Source organism: Acomys minous, assembly GCF_964271855.1.
Source record: "Acomys minous genome assembly, chromosome: 18".
Classification (NCBI taxonomy): Eukaryota; Metazoa; Chordata; class Mammalia; order Rodentia; family Muridae; genus Acomys; species Acomys minous.
The window spans coordinates 1,129,966-1,151,234 of record NC_140501.1 but is presented as its reverse complement, the minus strand read 5'-3'; the positions used below and the strand labels follow the sequence as shown (position 1 = coordinate 1,151,234).

The 21,269-nt window shown below is 43.0% G+C and overlaps 1 protein-coding gene across 4 annotated transcripts in view; it reads right to left on the bottom strand.

The window, feature by feature from the left end:
• Positions 1 to 21,269, bottom strand: part of NALCN (sodium leak channel, non-selective) — a 298,865-nt gene that overhangs the window by 79,577 nt on the left and 198,019 nt on the right. For all 4 annotated transcript variants that reach the window (XM_084767995.1, XM_084767997.1, XM_084767996.1 and 1 more), the window contains 2 exons: positions 7,238 to 7,374; positions 5,700 to 5,841 (listed from right to left, as the gene is read on the bottom strand). In XM_084767995.1, the coding sequence (XP_084624121.1) occupies positions 5,700 to 5,841; positions 7,238 to 7,374 (279 nt within the window). The remainder of the gene's footprint in view (positions 1 to 5,699; positions 5,842 to 7,237; positions 7,375 to 21,269) is intronic.

The following is a 21,269-nucleotide window of genomic DNA, read 5'->3' as shown; positions in this document are numbered from 1 at the left end:
ACAGTTTGATCATATCCGCTCTTTACTCCCTGCACAAACTCCTCTGGGACCCTCTGTCCCTCTCTCAACTTAACGCACCCTTTCCTCCCCACCCCCCAACTTTTTATTGATTCTTTGTAAATTTTACATCACGAACTCCAAACCCACTCATCTCCCTGTGCCTTCCTTGTGCTTGTAACCTCCCCTCCCAAAGACACCGAAATTTAAAACAAGCAAACAACAAACATCTCGCTGTGGAGCTGTGGTGTGTCACACAACATACCCTTTTGCCTGAAGAGCTTTATTTGCAAATGTCAGTGCTCTTACCTGGCACACCATCTCTCGACCCCCTTCTATTTTTTTTAAACATATACAAAGTACTGAGTTCCAGTAGTGTTTTCCATATCCTCATGGTATAGGGATGCCCTACGCCATGGGCATGGGAAACCTACCAGAGGCCACATTTCTGAAGAAACAACCAACCAACAAACAAATAATCAACCACCCTCACCACCACAATGACAAAAAACTAACTCTCTCCAAACAGTGAACAACTGCCTGTAGCTCCTTTCTGACCCTTTATGAAAATACATCCAAGAAATATAAAACAGATTGCATATAACCTCCAAGTAAATAGAGTTTTACAAGAATATTGGTTAGGGATTTCCTCTCTTACTTTCCCACTGCCTCCAGAACACTTGGCATATAATGGTCCTCAGAGCTATTGAATAGAAGAACGTGCAACCAAGCACACCCATCGTTTTGAGCTTGACAATTTACAAAGATCAGTAAAAATGAGAAAAAAGTGCTTTGCTTTTTATATTGTGTATCTTTTTGTTTGCTTTTCATTATTATGAGTAAGTGGTCAATTAGTTACCTACAGAGGCAATTTTAAGCTATCAGAGACCTGCATATGATTTCTGTGTTTGGTGTTGTGAATACCAGCTCTTGTAGTTCCTCCTGGGCCACCCTGCCTGGTGTCCTTAAGATACAGCACAAGGTTGTGTCTTAGCTTCCTACTGTCTCTCCCTCCTCTCCTGGAGATAAGTCTTTTAGTAGTTGTTTTGTTTGTTTGTTCTGTTTTTTTGTTGTTGTTTTTTAGAGCTGCCAAGCTATTACTTGGTAGAATTATTTCAGAAGATCTACGTCCCTAAAGACCAAAGCAGCTTGTTCTCCACCTCTCTGCCTTTATTGATCGAATGAATGAGTAAATGTTCACTCTGGAAATTATAGATCGGGTTGCTACATACAGAGTTACTATAACAATTCATACGACAGTTTATAATCAATCAGAAAATTGCCAAAAAAGCTGCATGGCAATCAACAGGCTTTGTGAAGAAGAAATCTTCTAGAAGCATTTAATTGACTCATGAAAAATATATCATTTTTCAGATGTATTGGGCCAGAAGGCTGAAGATGATGCTCCAACGTTATAGAGAGCTTTGGGTGACTGCTTAGGAAGCAAACTGTCTCTGTCATCTTCTCATTTGGGAAGCTGCTAGCCTGCACTCACTGTATACTCAGGTAATCAATTTTATTCCTTCTCAAGTCTCTGATGGGGTTGAGGACCAGAGAGTTTAGTTTTACAATTGAGCTTAGGTGTTTAGGGATTAAGATGTTTTTAGGTCTAGATAGATGTCTTAAATTGATGATGACAAGATGTAATAGAATTGATTTACATTCAGAATTTTAGACACACCAAGATAGGAAAGATGTTTTCTTCAAGTCTGCCAAATACAAATAGCCAAAACACTAAGAATATAACATCTACATGATTCCTGATTGTCTCATGGAGGTAGATTAGTGTATATTGTGTGTAATAATATAAATGTAGATGTAAAGATATTTAATAAAAAAGAGAAGAGCGTAAGACACACAGTAGGCAATGGGACCAGCAATGACATTATCTACAGAACTCAAACTAAAAAGATCTCAGACCGTGGATGATGAGGGAAATAAGTCAGCCGAGCTAAACTACACTGTCATACCAGAAGGTTAAGTTTGTTTACATAAAGGTCATTTGTTTTTATTTTGTTTTGGTTCTGAGACAGGCTCCACTACATGGCCCACACTGCTCTTGAACACGTTATCTTTCTGCCCTAGCCTCCCAAGCACCGTGAACGGAGACGTGTTAAGTCAGTCTGTCTGTCTCACCCGCCAGCCTCTCTGGTGAGTGGGCTGTCAGTGTCTGGCTGGTCTCCGGTCACGAGTCTTATCTGGGTGGAAAGGCTGGAGACTTCTGCCATGCTAGGCGCTACCACCCACTTTTAACATATACGATCATATTGAATTCTCCTAAGAAGCAGAGGACATGAGAATTTATTCAACTTTACAGGTGGGGACTGGAACCCAAGGCATTTAACGCTCTGCCCTACTTTGCTCAGCTTCATCAAATACACAGACCTTATGTAGAGCGCTATATGCTTGAAGTCCCTTTCTTTGCTTTTCAACTGTGCTGAAAAGAGACCTCAGGGGACCCTGTTTAGTGCATGTCTAGTGCCCCCAAAGGTCAGAGGGTATCATATCTGCAATCAGAGATGGTCGTGAGCCTCCATGTGGGTACTGGGAACTTAAATGGGGTCCTATGCAAGACAAATAAGTTATCTGAATGACCAAGCCGTCTCTCCAGCTCCTGTTCCCACAACAGCTTTTACTTTAACCTCTTTAAGTTTCTTCCTAGTGCTGCCAGCATCTAAAGTTCACACCTTGCTTTCTTTTGAATTTTCACACCCAGAGGAACAGCGGGTAAGTGAATAGCAGGTACACCACATATTTCTGTAGAACTACTGAGTGAACATGGAAGACATGAAATAGAAAGCATAAACAAATCAAAGAAATTAATGTTTCTCATTTTATTCTCATTTTGTACTTGAGTGATAGATGTTGGGGCTCTGCAAGGTTCACTTATGTTCCTAGATCATGGCAGTTTGTGACTCAGGAAGTCAGAAGAGCCATCCAAGAGCAAGGCAGAGACAGCAAGGTGACACAGACCGAAGAGCAATGGTCAAGGACTGGGTTGAGGGATTCACTGCTGTTACAAGCTGGGTGAACTGGTTGTATCGCTGGGTTGCTAGGAGATCAAGTTCACATCTGTGTTACTAGGGAGCACTGTGCATAAGAAATCCTAGACTTTCACTTCAATATGGAGAGATATATGAGTAGGCACGTACATGATTAAAATATCAATGCCAGACCACTTTTTAATTCCCTTTTTGCTTGCAGGAAGTCCTCGCCATGGAGGCTTGCTCACAGTGCAGTTTCTATGTCTCATATTGCTCTGGCCAAAGGCTCCCAGAGATGAGAAATCCTAAATATTCATAAACAACTCCAGAAATGGAAGCTGATGTGGCAAAAAAATGGATCCAGAAAGGAAGAACTCTTAAGCAGAGCCAACATTTGACGGCTAGTCACATGACATCCTGATTAGCTTTTGTCAAATTGACATGAACCTAGACATACCTAGAAACTACCGTTGAGGAGTTGCACCCACCCATCACACTGGCCTGTGAGCATGTGTGTGAAGTATTTTCTTGGTTACTAACTGATGTAGTTAGCCTGGAATGCTGAAGTCTGCTGAATGTAAGGTGAATTTAAATTCAAATTTTAAACTTCTAACCTTGCTTCCTAGAAGTAGTTATTCATAGCTGACAGTAACAAACCCTGCCAAAGAGCCAATTTGATACATAACCAACAGAATCTGTCAGAGGGCTGAGATAACCACATATTTTATATGATTCAATAGTGTCATAACTCATACTTGTTATCTATACACTTGGCTACGCTCTGGTTGCACTCTTGCTATCTATACACCAGGTTGCACTCGGTTGCACTTGGGCCGCACTTTGGAAGACCCTCACTTACCTCACCTAGAACCAGTCAGCTTAAAGGTTAGCTGATAATACTTTGTCTAATTAGCCAAAAATGTAATATTGCCTTGTATAGTTAGATAAAATGCACTGCCTTGTCTTCTACACTTGGCTGGCTTTCTTTCTCTCTCTCTCTCTCTCTCTCTCTCTCTCTCTCTCTCTCTCTTTCTTTCTTACTTTCTTTCTTTCTTCTCACACTTGGTTTTCTTTTAAAAGACTGCAGTGAGAGTGGGTAGAAGCCCCAGTTCCTTACTGTGGCCCTGATCAATCAGCTTGGAAAAGGTGTTCAAATAAACCATCAATATCTAGCTGAGACTGGGGTCTGAAGGTTTGTGGGGCACTGCTTGGGCGGGCGCAGTGGGCAGCGCCATCCTTGGGCGGGTGGGCCTGGACAGTGTAAGAAAGCTATCCAGAGGGAGCAAGCCAGCCAGCAGTGTTCTTCCCCTGGTTTCTGCTTGAAGCTCCAGCCCTGAGTCTCTGCCTGACTTCCCTCTATGACGGATTATAACCTATAAGATGAAATAAATCTCTTGCCTCGTTTTCGGTAATGGTGTCACCACAGCAACAGAAAGCAAACTAGGATCCGTGGCAACATGGGCAGTGTTCTCTCCTAGGATCAGGTGACTAGACCTGGAGGTGGGTGTTCATTCCACTTCCCAAAGCTGAGCTTTAGCCCAGGCTAGAATAAATGTCACAGGATAGCAGCAGCCTCCCAACTATAGTTCAGCTACATAGGGCCGACCAGGCAGAGATGAGATAAGGGAAACACACTGTCATCTCTAACGGGCTTCGTTTAACAGACAGGATTTAAAATCTTGGAGATTTTCTAAGCTGAACAACATGGGTGGCGCCCAGGGTGCAGTGTCTCTGATAGGCTAAAAAGAAGCCACATCCACAAAAAGTTATGAAGGAAACGTGACATGGTGTTTTAAGCTCTAATAATCTAAACTAAGTAGTAGATGGAGAGGGGGCTTGGGTACAAAGGGGCTCCCCTCTTCTATCTGTCCAAATGCCAAGAGTTTTCATATTCTTTCCCCATCAAATGATGGAAATCCTATTCAGGAATTATGAGAGTTTCATATTCTCTTTTAAGGAAGAGGTCGATTTGCACTTTTCTGTGGGAAACTGTTTCCAGTGATTAGAAAGTATCTCCTGGTTTTGCCACACTGGGCACCTTGGGGATATCAGCTTTTTGGTTTTTTTCCCCTAGAGGCAAGTGGTCACAAGCCCATCATAGTCAGGGTATGGAGAAGGCCACTTCACCTCTGGCTTATAGTCACATTTGGAAATATAAGGGGACATACTTAATACCCTAAGACAATGCCGATCAGCTCTCTAGAAATACAAAGTGCAACCCCAGATTGGCCTGGGCTATGTTACTGTCTCTCGGTAGATTTTCCCTGCATCTACTTAGGCTGTTGCTTTTTACCTGTTTATGGTGTTGACTGGGAAGTATCGATACCACAGGCTCTCAGTTCAAACAAACACAACCAAGAACATACTAAAAGAAGTTAAAAGTACCACCCAGTCAATAGTGACTGTCATAGCCTAGGCAAGATGACTAAGCTAGAGACATGGCACATATCAGCTTTGCTGGGCAGAGGTGAAACAGCAGAGGCTGAGCACAAGAAAGCTGGCATTCACACACACACACACACACACACACACACACACACACACACACACACACCTTCATTAATTGCAAGTAAAACCACTTGTTTTTTATTCTCTGGAGACCTAGAAATTGACCTAACCCTAAGTAGTTTTTTTTTGTTTTGTTTTGTTTTGTTTTTTGTTTTTCCCTAACACATGCTTTAGAGAAATTCAGTAATGGAGACAGACAGTGGTTCTTACTTTTTGATCAATGTATTTGTTGTCTTCAACTGTGGGCCGCTTGGGGTTATCACATGAGGAGGAAGAGGTGGAAGGGAGAATTCTGAAGAGACAGCAGGTGTCCTGTTGCTGGCGGTCAATGAACTGCTTCATGAAGCTTTCCCTTTGTAAACGAAGCACACACACCAGGTGTTACTCAGGAAATGGAGCCTCCGGAGGTAGTATTCCACAGAGATAACGGAGCGGTGCAGAGGATCACAAAAAATAAGAGGTGTCATACCAAGGGCAGTGGTTAGATTTAATTACCAAAATATTTAACTTAGAGAAAGCTTCCTGAATCTTTGCAAACTTCTGTTTAAAAACAACGTCCCTGACAGCTTAAAAGCAAGGGTATCCGCTAACTGATGGTGCGACTTGAACCCACCACAGTAATGAGATGCTTTATTTCCCGCCTATGACTTGAAAGAATTAATTCATCTTTTTCAAACTGCTATTCATCATAAAAGTCCTTGAGAGATGATTTTATATTTAAAAACTCAAAAGGAAAAGATTTCATTTGATCTCCAAAACATGGCAAAAATTTTAAATAACAGTAATGCAACTAAGCAAAGTCAGTTAACTTAAATTCAGAAACAGAAATGCTGTCATGTGCTACATAGAGACACTTGGGTCACCAACGGGCTGCATGCAAATGGCAATCCCAAGAGATTGCCAGTGATGTAATAACTCATAATTTACATAATCTACATAATTTACATCAATAAGTCTTCTGATGTTGTCAGAGTCCTTAGTGAAAATGTCTAAAGAGCCATTGCTCAGTGACATGACTGGCTTTTTCTATTTGAATTTTAAGTGTTTTGGCACTGTACACAATCCCCACACTTTCATTATCCTGCACTGAGATATTTAAAGATAAATAAGTAAATACATAAAGATAGAAAAGTTTGTATGATTCTGATTCTTTCATTATCCTGCACTGAGATATTTAAAGATAAATAAGTAAATACATAAAGATAGAAAAGTTTGTATGATTCTGATTGTATTTGGAGCCTTTTGAGTTACTGTCAGAAGAATTTCGTTTAATTATTAAAACCAGGCAGTCTAACCCCTTCTGTATGTATTCCTTCAGCAGCAAGGGGAAGCTGGCAGGAACTGAACCTCTGTGGGTGTAAATGCTGTGGTTCTTTTAACCAGTGGGAGGCAGCTTACAGCGTGACCACAGGGCATCTGTGCAGAGGCTACTGCTACACAGATACCGCCCCCAGCTGGGTGCCCCACGTACTTGAAGACAAGCACGCAGACCTCAGTCTACCCTCTTTCACACTCCGAGCAAAGTCCATTCTGCCTAGGCCTGGGAGGTCTAATCACTGAGGAGGCCTCACCTGCCTCGTCTCCGTCTCCGAAGGCAAAAGCTACCCATCACAAAGGAAGGGAGGAGAGCAGGAAATGACAATTTCAAACACAACCCCAAAGCTACCCACATGCCAGTCTGAAAGAAGGACAGAGCCGGGACTAAAGCCATGTAGTGCAGATACACAGCCGAAGAAAGAATTCGATACCTGATCTTCGGAACTGTAAAATCTGAAGGGAGTTTTGAGATTTTCACCATCTGTGGTCTGTTTGGGAACTTCTCAAAGATTCTCAAGCGCAAAGGGAGTTTTTCTTTGGTGTCCGCATTTGCTTCACTTTGCTTTAACTAAAAGGGGGTGGGGAAAGAAAGAAAGGATCTTGTTCAAATGAATAGTTTTAGACATGTGAGAATAATATGTAATTACATATACAACCAGTAGATGGCAGAAAAGGCCCACCAAGCGCATGACACAGTTGTCAGTCCCTCTGCGTCCTAAAACCAAGTTCCAGGACAAAAAATTTACAGCAAACTAAACCAGTTAAAAAAAAATTTTTTTTCAGAGGAAGGTTTTTATTATTGTATTCTCAAAGGTAAGTCCACTTTGATCCTATACATTATCTTTTGCTTTTTACTTATGATTAAACATCATGTTTATTTTATACACAGACATGGTAGAATTAGCACGGATTTGCTTATCTGCTTAGCTTACCAAAGGGGATGTATTCATTTGTACACATTTGGCTTCAAGTAAGCTGAGGTTTGCCTGGAGTCAATATGGAACTAAAAGTCAATGTTGGCTAGAATTCAGTCCCTGTTTTCTTATCCCATTTTCCTCCCCCCAGGGCTGTTTTTTGTTTTTGTTTTGTTTTGTTTTGGTGTGTGTGTGTGTGTGTGTGGGTGTGTGTGTGTGTAGGTGTGTGTGTCTTTGCCTCTTAAGAAGACCACTCTGCGCATTGCATTTAACCTTTCAGTATCTTCTCTGTTTTCTATCCCTCTCCAAATTTTAACACTAATCCTACTAATTCACAAATAGATTAAGAGGGCACCAAAGCCATTTGCTCATGGCCCCTTAAATGTACTTTTACTTTAAAATGACAAAGTCCAGAAAGCTTAGATAATTGGAAGGGATGGACCAGACACATCTTACTGACACAAACAGCAATAGCTTGGTCAGGAGGAGTGGAAGTGAGGCATTCTGGGATGAGACCAGACCTCAATTCCAATAGTCGATGGCTTGGCTCTCTGTCTGGTCTGGAGGGAGTAGCAAGGTCAGGGGTCCTCATTCTTGCCTTTCCCATCTTTCACTGGATCTTATAACTTAATACTGTGAAACATGTATGGATTATCCTAGCTAGGCAGAATCTGTTTGATTTGGTGGGTAGCCTTTGATCTTAGGATGCAATCTTTTTAAGGGAAGGGACTATTGCTGTTTGCTGTTCTTCAGCACAGCAGTGTATGCAGAAGACATTGATATGATATGACGGCTGTCGTTGATGACGATGACGACGCAAAGCCCTCCACCCAGGACCACAAAACAGAAAGCACAGACATCTCCAGGGCATGAGAGTAATCACAAAGGAGACTGTACATGGATGAAGGAGCATGATAAAGTAACTGCTTCCCAACAAGCCACTGGTGGACAGCTGGTGAGTCTGGTCCACAGAAGAACAAGTTGCTGACTTGTTAAGGCAGACCAGCCAGCAAGGTACTCAGTGGTAACAGGCACTGATCAGATTGATAGCGGGGTCAGGTGCTTGCTTAGTTGTGTTTGCTGAGTCACTCACTGGTTTAGATACTTGTGTTGTCACTTCTAGAACCAAACCAAAGTGCCAGATTCTGTGCAAAATTTTGGGGCTATAAAAATAAAGGGTGCCTGCATTTTTCCTCACCCAGCTCACATTAAACCCAGTACTTAGAATAAACAATCACTGATAAAAGACCATGGTTACCATGGAAGAGATAACAACCAGAGTGCTTGGGAACCCAAGGCAAGAGTGAAGAGAGAAAAAGGAAGAATAAATCCTGGTGCTATTTCCCACTCTGATAGGCCTCTTAGGCAATAGAATGGTTGCACGTGGGTCAGGCTGCTACCGCTGAAGGTCTATGGGACTGACTGTGTATATTCTGCTAGTATGAGACACAATGGCAAAGGGTAGGCTAGTCAGAACATCTCATCCAAAGGAACATCTTGAGGTCTTCCTAAAACCCTCTCCATCTGTTGACTCCTTTCATCTTCACCAGGACCTCCCTGACTGAGCTTTTGCAAGCCCCATTAGGGTTTTTATGCCCCCAAGTTAGCTCCTTATCACCAACTTCTCCATTTTGTGGTTACAGAAATCTGTTTTTGTTGTTGTTGTTTTTGCTTTTGTTTTTTGTCTTATAACCAATCTGTTGTTACGCCAATACTTTAAAAACAAAAATAATCAAAACCTTCAATTTGGACTCAAAGTTTCATTTCCATCCTCTCTACCTGGCATTTTAGTTCTTTGGGTGTCTTTTAGACTCCCCAAAACCTGTGACCCCTCATTCCTGCTGTACCTTCTGCTGCTCCCCTCCCCTCCCCGCTTTCTTGAACTTCACGAAGTTCTACTTGCTCTTGGGATTTTAGTTGCTCACATAGGTCTTCAGAGGACCTTCCCCTTAGGAGTTCATAGCACGCTGGGCTGGGCCATCGCATGTTGCTGCTCACATGGTGTTCAACCCAGCACACACCTTAACAGTTTTCTAGGCTGCTGCAGAAGTTATCAAAAGATTGGGAGCCCCATTAGCATCAATGAATTAATTTCCAAATCAAGGCTCCCCCGAGCTCTGCTTCCTCTGAGGGACTCAAGGAAGACTCTTCCACTTCCTGGTTTCCCATGGTTCTCGGCAGGCTTGTGCATCACTCCTCCACCTCTACCCAGTGCCACGTCTTCTTGCCAGAGCCTGTCCCTGAATCTCCCTCATTCTTCTCCAATAAGGAATGAAGACATCAGAGTCAGGACCCACCCTCATCCAGAATGATTAGCCATTTACTTCTGCAAAGGCCCAGTTTCCAAGTAAAGTCTTGTTCTGGAGCTCAGTTGGTTTGGGGAGACGCTGTTAAACTCGCCATACATGTCACCATTTCAAGTAGTTTTGTCTCACATAAGCCGCAGCAAGCTCTCTCCCCAACAGGATGAGGCCCAGTGGGTGGGAAGCTGGTGGGGATTTTTTTTCCTCACATTCACCCTGTGTGTGTCCTGGCAAACTAGTTAGCTTGAAGTCAGCTAAGAAAATCGTCACTGAATAAATGGCACCAAGTGAGTGACAGACAACGTAGAAGCAAATGAAAGCCTGGTTGAGTTGACAGAGATGTAGATGGTATCTATTTGTTAGAGGGGAGCTTAACTTTTCTGATGTAGAGTGTAGGAACCTTCCATTTGCAGAATGGAATAACGTTAGACTCTGGAAGCATTAGCTGATCATGATGTTTGTCACTGACAAGCTGATGAATATTTGGATCATGTTTTGTCAGGGTCATGATGAGTATCTGTCAAATAATAGGTAATCAAGCTACACAATACAGTGATCAATACAGTAGGCTAATAATGTTTTTAAAGATCTGCTTGCTTCCAGGTTTTAAAATGGATCTTATGGAATTATGATTTGCATTAGGAATTTTAATATTCCTAAGAGCACTTAAGCTCCTTAGGGGCAAGATTCCACTTTTAAATTTTCTTTCATAGCACCTCCCAGAGAGTGAAAATAGAATAGGGTTGGAAACAAATTGAAGCTCAGCAGGAGTTCGTCATTGAGCCACAAACTACAAAGAGCAACAGCAAAGTGCTTGTGAATGACTCAGAAGGTTCTCTGTGGTTCTGCAAATCCTCCTTTTGAGTGGTAAGAACCATGGCTGCTGAGGTGGACAGGTGGTCAGGAGGGAGAAGGAGGCATGGCTGCCCAGGTGGACAGGTGGGTCAGGAGGGAGAAGGGGGCATGGCTGCTCAGGTGGACAGGTGGGTCAGGAGGGAGAAGGGGGCATGGCTGCTCAGGTGGACAGGTGGTCAGGAGGGAGAAGGAGGCATGGCTGCCCAGGTGGACAGGTGGGTCAGGAGGGAGAAGGGGGCATGGCTGCCCAGGTGGACAGGTGGGTCAGGAGGGAGAAGGAGGCATGGCTGCTCAGGTGGACAGGTGGTCAGGAGGGAGAAGGGGGCATGGCTGCTCAGGTGGACAGGTAGGTCAGGAGGGAGAAGGAGGCATGGCTGCCCAGGTGGACAGGTGGGTCAGGAGGGAGAAGGAGGCATGGCTGCCCAGGTGGACAGGTGGGTCAGGAGGGAGAAGGGGGCATGGCTGCTCAGGTGGACAGGTGGGTCAGGAGGGAGAAGGGGGCATGGCTGCTCAGGTGGACAGGTGGGTCAGGAGGGAGAAGGAGGCATGGCTGCCCAGGTGGACAGGTGGGTCAGGAGGGAGAAGGGGGCATGGCTGCCCAGGTGGACAGGTGGGTCAGGAGGGAGAAGGAACCATGGCTGCTCAGGTGGACAGGTGGTCAGGAGGGAGAAGGAGGCATGGCTGCTCAGGTGGACAGGTGGGTCAGGAGGGAGAAGGAGGCATGGCTGCTCAGGTGGACAGGTGGGTCAGGAGAGAGAAGGAGGCATGGCTGCCCAGGTGGACAGGTGGGTCAGGAGGGAGAAGGAGGCATGGCTGCCCAGGTGGACAGGTGGGTCAGGAGGGAGAAGGAACCATGGCTGCTCAGGTGGACAGGTGGTCAGGAGGGAGAAGGAGGCATGGCTGCCCAGGTGGACAGGTGGGTCAGGAGGGAGAAGGAGGCATGGCTGCCCAGGTGGACAGGTGGGTCAGGAGAGAGAAGGAGGCATGGCTGCCCAGGTGGACAGGTGGGTCAGGAGGGAGAAGGAGGCATGGCTGCTCAGGTGGACAGGTGGGTCAGGAGGGAGAAGGAACCATGGCTGCTCAGGTGGACAGGTGGTCAGGAGGGAGAAGGAGGCATGGCTGCCCAGGTGGACAGGTGGGTCAGGAGGGAGAAGGAGGCATGGCTGCTCAGGTGGACAGGTGGGTCAGGAGGGAGAAGGAGGCATGGCTGCTCAGGTGGACAGGTGGGTCAGGAGGGAGAAGGAGGCATGGCTGCTCAGGTGGACAGGTGGGTCAGGAGGGAGAAGGGGGCATGGCTGCTCAGGTGGACAGGTGGGTCAGGAGAGAGAAGCAGGAATGGCTCTTGCATAGGGGCAGTGAACTGCCTCTTATGAGCAGGAACAGCTTCTTTCCAGAAGTTCCCAGAGCTGCTTCTTTTCCTATTCCTGTCCATGGGCTTGTTCTGGAAGGAGTGTGTATGCCACAGCCATGCCCTCCTGTGTATTCATGACAATGACACTGTAAAGTCCTGACTGTAAACCCCCAAATGCCTATCAATAGAATGGTAAACCAGACCGTGGTCTATTTAAACACCTGAAACCAGTGAGGTGCAGCCTAATATAACATGTGGTTAAACAACATAACATATATTGGAAGGCAAGGATGTAAGGTCAATAAATAGACAACATTATTCTATATTATTAACTTTCAGTGATGTCAGTACATAAGGGGCAGGTGGGAAACAACGGCAAGGCAGGTGTAAGGTTAGAGGTTTCTAAGTTCCAGGTCTCTTGACCTTTTCAGTTTGTCTGTGTTATGTTTTCAAAATGCCAGCAAACAGTCTCATTCTATGTTATTTCCGTCCAGTGGAAAGCTTGGAAGTGGACAGATGGTACATTGGAACAAAAATCACATAACTCCTATTTCATTACCGTCACAACCTTTACCAGTCTGCCTCCCCTCAACCTATAAACTAAGACACGAACGTTACAAGAAAGAAAGGAAGGAAGGAAGGAAGAAAGAAAAAGAAAAGAAAATAGGAACAAGATAGGAAGTGGAGCTTGATGTGCTGCTGTGGGCAGAGCATGCTTGGGGCTGGGAAAATCAGAGTCACCAAGATCACATCAGATCAGATCAAAAGCAACTTCATGGTACCTTGAAGCCACTCACAACGTTACTTTAAGTTTGGTAAAGCGATATTCCCGTCTCTCACCCTGACCTCTCCTTCTCTTTCTCCCACACACACTTTCAAAAGGAAGCATGCCTTGACTCATGAATGACTAATACTATCAATAAAGGACGAGATATGAAGTAAGATCATTACACTATTCCCCTCCAAAGCAAGGAGTTTAAAATAAAGTAATTATAATTGTAAATGTCCATTAAAATGTAAAAGATCTGAAGTCTTCAGGGGAAGACGCAGTGTAGAGGACGCTGAGATTTTCCTCTCCGTGTTGAAGAACCTAATGTAAAGAAAGGCGCACAGGAGGGAGTTGATAATGGGTTCAACTGAGCACAGGCCTGCCTGCACCCCACAGATCAGATGATAGCTGTGTGACAGGCTCACTCGGCAAAAGAGAAATTACAATAAAAAAGGAAATATATTCCAAACCTTGAGCTTTAATATATATATATATATATTTGTGCTCCTCTGCAGCTCAGCATCTGTGGCGCGGAGATATCATTGCTATCGTGGCGAGGCTGAAAGTCTCTGCTTTCCTGGTCCTCTCAGGAGGGTTCAGGCATAATTGCGCTGCGTGACACACACCCTGTTCTGCCTCATCGCTTCCACCTTTCTTGTTTCAGGCTGGGCTTTCTTCTGCTAAGATATTCAAACATTATTCGACTGAATTTCCTTTCAGAGCGATGTGACAAATAGCTGAATCGGAGGGATGCATTAATGTTTGTTGTAATTCTTTTTGGTGTGATTTTTTTTTTCTAAAAGAAAATAACTTAGAAAATATCTAGACTTTTAAAAATATTCTCATATTCAAATCAAATCCTTGCTTGACAGGGTCTGTGTGTGCTAGTGCAACTGAAGAGTAGCAACTGTGAGCTCCTCAGGATATGAAAACCAACCACTCGAGCCAGGCGTGGTGGTGCACGCCTTTAATCCCAGCTCTTGGGAGGCAGAGGCAGGGGGATCGCTGTGAGTTCGAGGCCAGCTTGGTCTACAAAGTGAGTGCAGGACAGCCAAGGCTAACACAGAGAGACTGTCTAGGAGAAAAACAAAACAAAACAAAACAAAACAACAACAACAAAAGAAAACACTAACCACTCAGTGTTTACTGGAATGAAAGGGGTCCTTCTTCTTCGCTATGTGATTAATTAAGGCTGAGTTCTCTGCACGCCTTTTACCTGGTGGTGGTGGTGTCTGGCTTTTCTCCATCTATTCGGACAGTAATTCAGAATGCAGATCTTTATGAACCATATATCATCACTTTTCAAGGGAGCCTCTCTAATTTGTTTACACAGGTTTACAACCCACACTTATGGCTTCTTGGTTACAACAGACCAACAGACGGTACAGGTGCAGTAACAACCAAACTCTTAATATCCCATGTAAATGTGAGGACTATGCCTCTTTCCCTGTTCAGCGTAGTCAGGAGCACTCACAGGGACTTTGTACTTTTTCAGGCTAAGGGCGATGAATACATACACACGAGGCAGCAATACTGTACATGCCACATTTCCTTACTTTTACAAAATCTTTATAAGATCCAATACTCCAAGGTCTAGTGGGCTTTCTTTACATTGGTGCATAAATTCAAGGCATCCATATTAAATTGGAGGGCTCGTTTCTCAGTTGGTATATAGTTACACTTCTGTATGACAGCTGTTACCCAAGAATGTTCACAGTAATTTCAAAATATGAACTAATTAATTGCATGTGACATGTTTTTAAAATGAATATTGATTTTTAAATATGTCAATGTGTGTATGTGCCCATGCGTGTGGTTACCTTCAGAGGCCTGAAGGAGGCATCAGATTCCTTGAAGTAGGAGTTGCAGGCATTTGTGAGCAGCCAGGGTGCTGGGAGCTGAACTGGGGTCTCCGGTAAGAGTAGCAAGTGCCCTTAACTGCTGAGCCATTTCCCCAGCTCCGGTTTACAGGACAGCTGGCACCCCGAAATGCTCATGGCAATTTCATAATGTGAATTAATTAATTGAGTATCATAGTTTGCTTTTCTATCTCCTCAGAAGTTCTGGTTTGTGGTTCATCTGTCCATCCAACACGCCTGGTTAGGAAGTCGGGGCTGGGGTCCATGTTGGGAGCAGCTGGACCACCAGGGACTGAGGTGTGATTCCCCGTTGCTGGGTTAAGAGCTCAGCAGAGCACTTAGGAAAGGCTGTGGCACTGACATCACCTTATGGCACCTCTGAAATGTGCATGAAATGTTTACTTTCACGGTCTTCACACTGAACTTCAAATCTTATAAGCTTTAAATGTCCTTCAGAAGGTCACTTTGGACAACTATGTATAAAATATTTCTAGCAGCTTTCCTGGCTGGCAAGACGAAAAGGAGCTTCATGGGAGTAGACCGCCTGGCTACACTGACCGCATAGATTGCTCTTACTCTACCATTCACTAAAACACCCATTAATCCAATTAGTCATCTGTTAGAGCATTGCTGGAAAGTCAAGATAGGTTTTGTTCCTTACAAATCCCAATACCTCCATTTTACATTAGAGACACGGTTGTTTCCATTTGGGAATTGATTGAGTCATAGAAATATGCTTGTTATGATAAAACAGCACTCATTTGGCCACTTCAGATAAAAGTTACATCAGAATTTCATGCAATCTAGATACTTGGGTCATATTATTAGATGAATATTTTAATAACAGGGGAAAGCCAAGGTAAAGCCTTTATATGAACACACACACACACACACACACACACACACACACACACACCTCCCCCCACACCCATCCACACACACAATGTGCAGTCACACACAGAATGTGTAAAGGTATTTATACATTTGCCATCTCATTTCTTGATATAAAATATGTTGTGTCATGGTTTTTGTTAACTGGGCACAAACCCAGACACACCATAACTTGAAAGAGGGAGTGTTATCTGAGGAATTGTCTCACTGGGTTGCCCTGTGGGCTTGTCTGTGGGGGACATTTTAAAATTGCTAATTGGTATAGGAGGCCACATCCCACTGTGCAGAGCATCATGCCTGGGCTGTGTAAGAAAGACCACTGAGCAGGCCAGGGATTCATCTCTGGGATTTTGCTTTAACTTCCTGCGTTGGCTTCCCTCAGTGGTTGACTGTCACCAGTAAGATGAAACAAACCCTTTCCTTCCCAAGTTGCTTTTGGTCACATTTTTCTCACAGCAGCAGCCGAGATACAAACTAGGATTCATAGGCCATAGCATATCCAAGAAGCTGTCAAAGAAGAGGCTGTGGATTTGAGCTTTAGTGCAATGCTGTGGCCTTTGTGCCCTTGCCTTGTTGGCTCTGTTTCCGATTCAGTTCTTCCCAGGTGACTCTGTAGGATGTCACTTGTGCACAGACGATGCTCTTAAGACACTTTGGATTTCAGTGTTCTCAAATGAAGACCGAGAGTCCTCATCTTAGATACACGTGAGATAGCATGTTACGCAGGAGAAATGTGCTATTCAAAGCAAAGCTATCACTGTGCCAAAGTAGCCGTGGACTTTACAGGGTGACCTCATCTGAAAGGGGCTGAGTAAAGATGACTGCACACAGGCTCGCCACCTCTCTCCCCCGTCAATCCCTTCTTCATATTTCTTCCTCTTTGCTCAGGTGACTGCCTTATTTGTCAAGATTCCTGGTTGTAAACATGAAATCAAAGACGGAAAGAGAAAAGTCTTTCTCCTGACCATGTCTCCTTCACTCTTTTCCTTACCACTCCAAACTGACTTCTTGGAGAAGATGTCACGTGCCATCTGCTTTGCTCTATGCTCTGGTCTGGCCATATGCCTCAGGCTGGTTCTGTCCTTTTTTAAGGTTAACTTCAGGGATCGCGTAATTGCAGTTGAGACTCCTAGGTGAAGCTCCCTAAGCACCCCTACTGGCCTCTGTCTTGTCTTGTTCCTTTAAATCCCTCCACCAGGACTCTCTAAATTAAAAGAAACATAATTGTGCATCTCTGGTCCTCAGAGTAACCCTGGGACTGTCATTTACAAGGAGTGCCAGTCCTCTGAGAATGGCCTCAAATATCCCCCAATGCTGTGGCCTTTGTGCCCTAGCCTTGCTGGCTCGCTGTCCCCTTCAGTTCTTCCCACGTGACTCTACTGGATGTCACTTGCTTACAGCAGCTGCTCTTTCTACACTGTAAGTCTCAAAACTCCTTCCAAAAACCATCTCCTACAGGAATATGTCTCAGAGAAGCCATTGGAGGTGGGAGAGGAAACACAAGGGATGGACAAGGCCCTCATCACTTCGCATCATATTATTATTCAATCCTTACGATAGCTCCCAGGAGTAGAATTCAAAATCAGTGCCATTGTCACAGCATTTTGTGGGGGAGGGCACAGGTCTGAAGAGATGAAATCAGCTATTCCCAGTCACCCACAAACCTTCTGATTTCTGAACATGAACTTCCCCAAACTATCTTGGCCCCTTAAAACTATGTTCCCACAAAAACAGAGAGTCTGCTGTTTCTGTGACGCCATGCTTGCCAGTCCCTTTATTTAGAAATCCCCTCTGCTTTTCGAACAAAATTAATAATTTTTGGCATTTCTCCAAGCTTGTGAAGTCTAATCCGAATCAGGCACATCTTCCTCGGTGGTCTTAGATTCCACCCTGCTGGCCTGGGCTTTGCAAAGACCTGTGTGTGGCCCCATGGCTTCACATTAGCCTATCAGTGCTGAAGAGGCGACAAGCACAATGGTGATGGGAAGAGCAGAGGAGGCAACATCAGTGATGACCAGGCCATTGCGCTGTTTCCCATCATTCTGTTACCCTTCCCTGGATTTCCTTATAACGGAAGTCAGTCATACTGACCTGAGCCATCAGTCCTTCTGAAAGGTCAGAGGAAAAAAATGGCAAGTCACTGGATTTTCTTTCAGAAGAAATATCATCTAAAGCACTGACTCCTAACAAAGCATGTGCTTGCCCTGTTTAAACGTGAACTGAACAGGACCTATGTGTAACAGACCTTCATCTACTGAGCCTTCATATACTTTATATACCATCACTGAACAAGGTAACATTATTTTGAATTTCACATGTCATATTATTAGCTTATTATAGAAGATTCTTGGCCCATTTTTGAAAGCCTCTTATATTTAAAAAATATTTTAAGACTTATTTAACAATTACAAAAAGCACAAAGAATTTATGTATGCCCCCGATCCATCTTTTTCTTAGACTAGCATCTTATATAACCATGGAACACTTCCCAAAGTCAGAAGTTGGCCTTAGTTAAGTACCCTTACTTACAGCGAAGGAGTGATTTGGGATTGCCACATTTGTGCATGAAGGTCTCGCTCTTACAGGACTCAGCGCTCTTGCCCATGATTGTGTCTTCTGTCCTCACTGCTACATCAATTTTGCTTATTTATATTGATGCCCCCTGAAGATTACCAATTGGGTAGTTTCGTTAATTTTTGGATGTCTGACATTTTCTTGTGACAATGCCGATGCTCTGAAACTTTTTGGCAGAGTACTATGAAGATGTTGTACTCTCCTCAACATAACTGGAGGAATATGAGATAAATATGCCTTACTATAGGTGATATTAGCTGCTGTCACCTGAATAAGGTGATGTCTGCCAGGTTTCTTTACTAGAAGGTTACATTAGCCAGTTACTAACTCCAGCTGTCACTCAGAATAGAAATAAATCAATTTGGCTTTGTGTCTTTGAAGGTAGGGACAACAAAGAATTTCACGACATCTGTGAAGAGTGCTGTAATAATTTAAAAATATGTCTGATTGGGGTTTCTTTAAGATCATGAAAATATGGCTTCTCCTTAGAGTTTGTGCTCTAAATTTTGTGCCCACCAGGTTGTCTTGCTTGTAGCAACAGCTGGAGTGTCCCCCTGGGACTTTCTGCTTCTTGTTTGGTTATTTCTGTTTCCCCACACTTCTGACTTAGAATTATCCTATGAGAATAATCAGGGCCATCTTCCCTTTATTTATTTATTTTTAGACTTGTGGCTTTTTCATTCTTTCAGTGTTTTTGAAACTGGGTCTAACTATGAACATGAACTCTTAGGTCAATCCTCAGGGGGTAAGTCAGTAATAGACTATTTATTTTAATGTTCAAAGCCTTCCTCCTTTTGGCACTAGGGGGTCTGTAAGTAGCATTCTCAACCTTTCATACATATTTTCTTACCCACATATTCTCTCTCTCCCCCCTCTCTCTTTCTGTCTCTGTCTCTCTCCCTGCCTCCCTCTCTCTCTCTCTCCTTAGTTTCTTATATCACAAAATACTGGGACCAGATCTTAGCATTAGTTTTCCTCTTTGGTTACACAGATGCCTCTCATTAAAGGAGAAATATGTTTCAAGACTTTCAGTCAAGTTTGAAAGCACAGATAACAATCTATCTCTAATACATTGTGTTCTACACATACACACCCATGCAAAGTTTAATTTGTAAATTATGTACAATAAGAGACAAATGGTAATTTCTGATAATAAAATAGAATAATTATAATAATACACTATAATAAATATTACATACATGATGTCACTCAAAATATCTTATTACATTTTACCCTTTCAGTTAAAGGGAGCATTTTATGGATCTTCTTTGAATGTCTGAGTTGACAACATCACTACTAATGTTTGGGGCTGTGATTAAATATGCAAGGATTGCTTGAACATAGGCACTGAAGTTCCTTAATAGTTCATGGTTGTATGTGAAGACTGAATTTGCTGCTAAATGATTGATGAATGGGTAATGTACTGGACTAATGCATGACCCATGTCTGCAGCAGGATGCGGCAGAATAGAGTGAGATGGGCAGATATTTTACCATATTTCTTAGATATCAAACAATTTAGAGCTTTTGAGTTGTTAATCTTGGGATTTTTCATTTACTACTTTTGGTCTGCAGTTGGCTTTGAGTAACTGAAATTAAGCAAAGAGAGACTTTTGAGAGAGCACTGCTGTATTATTGCTATCATGTTTTCTTTTTCTCAGGAGAAACAGCATGAATATGTGCAATCAACCCCATGCACATGTATTTCTATTTAGCTTTGTTTATGTTTACTTACATGTGTACATTTATCTTGTAGAAATGTAGAAACATATACATATATGTATGCATCTATCTATATATCTATGAACCTATCTATATGCATCTGTCTGTCTGTCTATCACTCACCTATCTACTATATATCTATCATCTGGCTATAATCTCTCTATCATTTATCTATATATCTACCTACTATCTATCTATCTATCTATCTATCTATCTATCTATCTATCTATCTATCTATCATCTATGTATGGTCTCTATTATTTGTCTATCTACCTATCTATCTAAACTGTCACCCACCTACCTACCGTCTGTCTCCATTTAGTCTATATATCTATCAACATTTATCTACCATCATCATTTCTCTGTTGATCTATGACCTACAGTGTCTCTTAAAACAAACTGAGCTTACACTGTTACTCTACTTTAGTCCGGCATCACACTGGCATTTTGGACTCTCCTCTTTGCTTGTTTGTAACTTGTTTTTCTGTCTATCTTGATCTGCAGGAAGTTACCTGATTTGTTTCATCTTAGCATTCCTATAAAATTTTATCAATGATGATGTTCCTCAGACATAAACAAAGCACATCAGATCTGACTGGGTTTGGACCCCAGCAGTGCTCTTTCCCTTTAAGTAATTTCTTTTCATGCATCAATCACTCATTTCCAATTATCATTCCTCAGAGTGCCTTTGTCCACAGCGGAGTTGTTAAATTTTTCATCCTTTGATAAAAAGGTTTATTAGATGCACTATGAAAATTTACATTAATCAACATATTTTATGCAAAACAGAACAAAAATAGGGCTAACCCTGAACAAAATAACATGCATATTTCTCATTTCTGAGAAACACTGTAAGTCATTCTTTTATTAATATTAGAGTACGCAATATTCATGCATGAGAAAGTCAGGGATCAGCTTGCCTTACTATGACCAGTAATGAGCAAGTTAGCCTAGAATATGAAGAAGGGTCAACAATGAAAGCATCAGTCTTCCACTGCAATGACAGCAAAGGGGAAGTAAACGACTGGTCACTATTGGCAGATAGATTCTGTAGCGTCTGGTCCAGCTGTTTCTAGCACACATCTCATTCAGGTATAAGCAGGACTCAGTCTTGAACTGGGGAGGGACATGTCTCCTTTTTCATGGTTCCATGTTTTCTTCTTGTTGTTCTAACTCTTGCAGAATAGAGGCAAGGATAGAGGGGTAGGGGTAAGGGATCATATTAG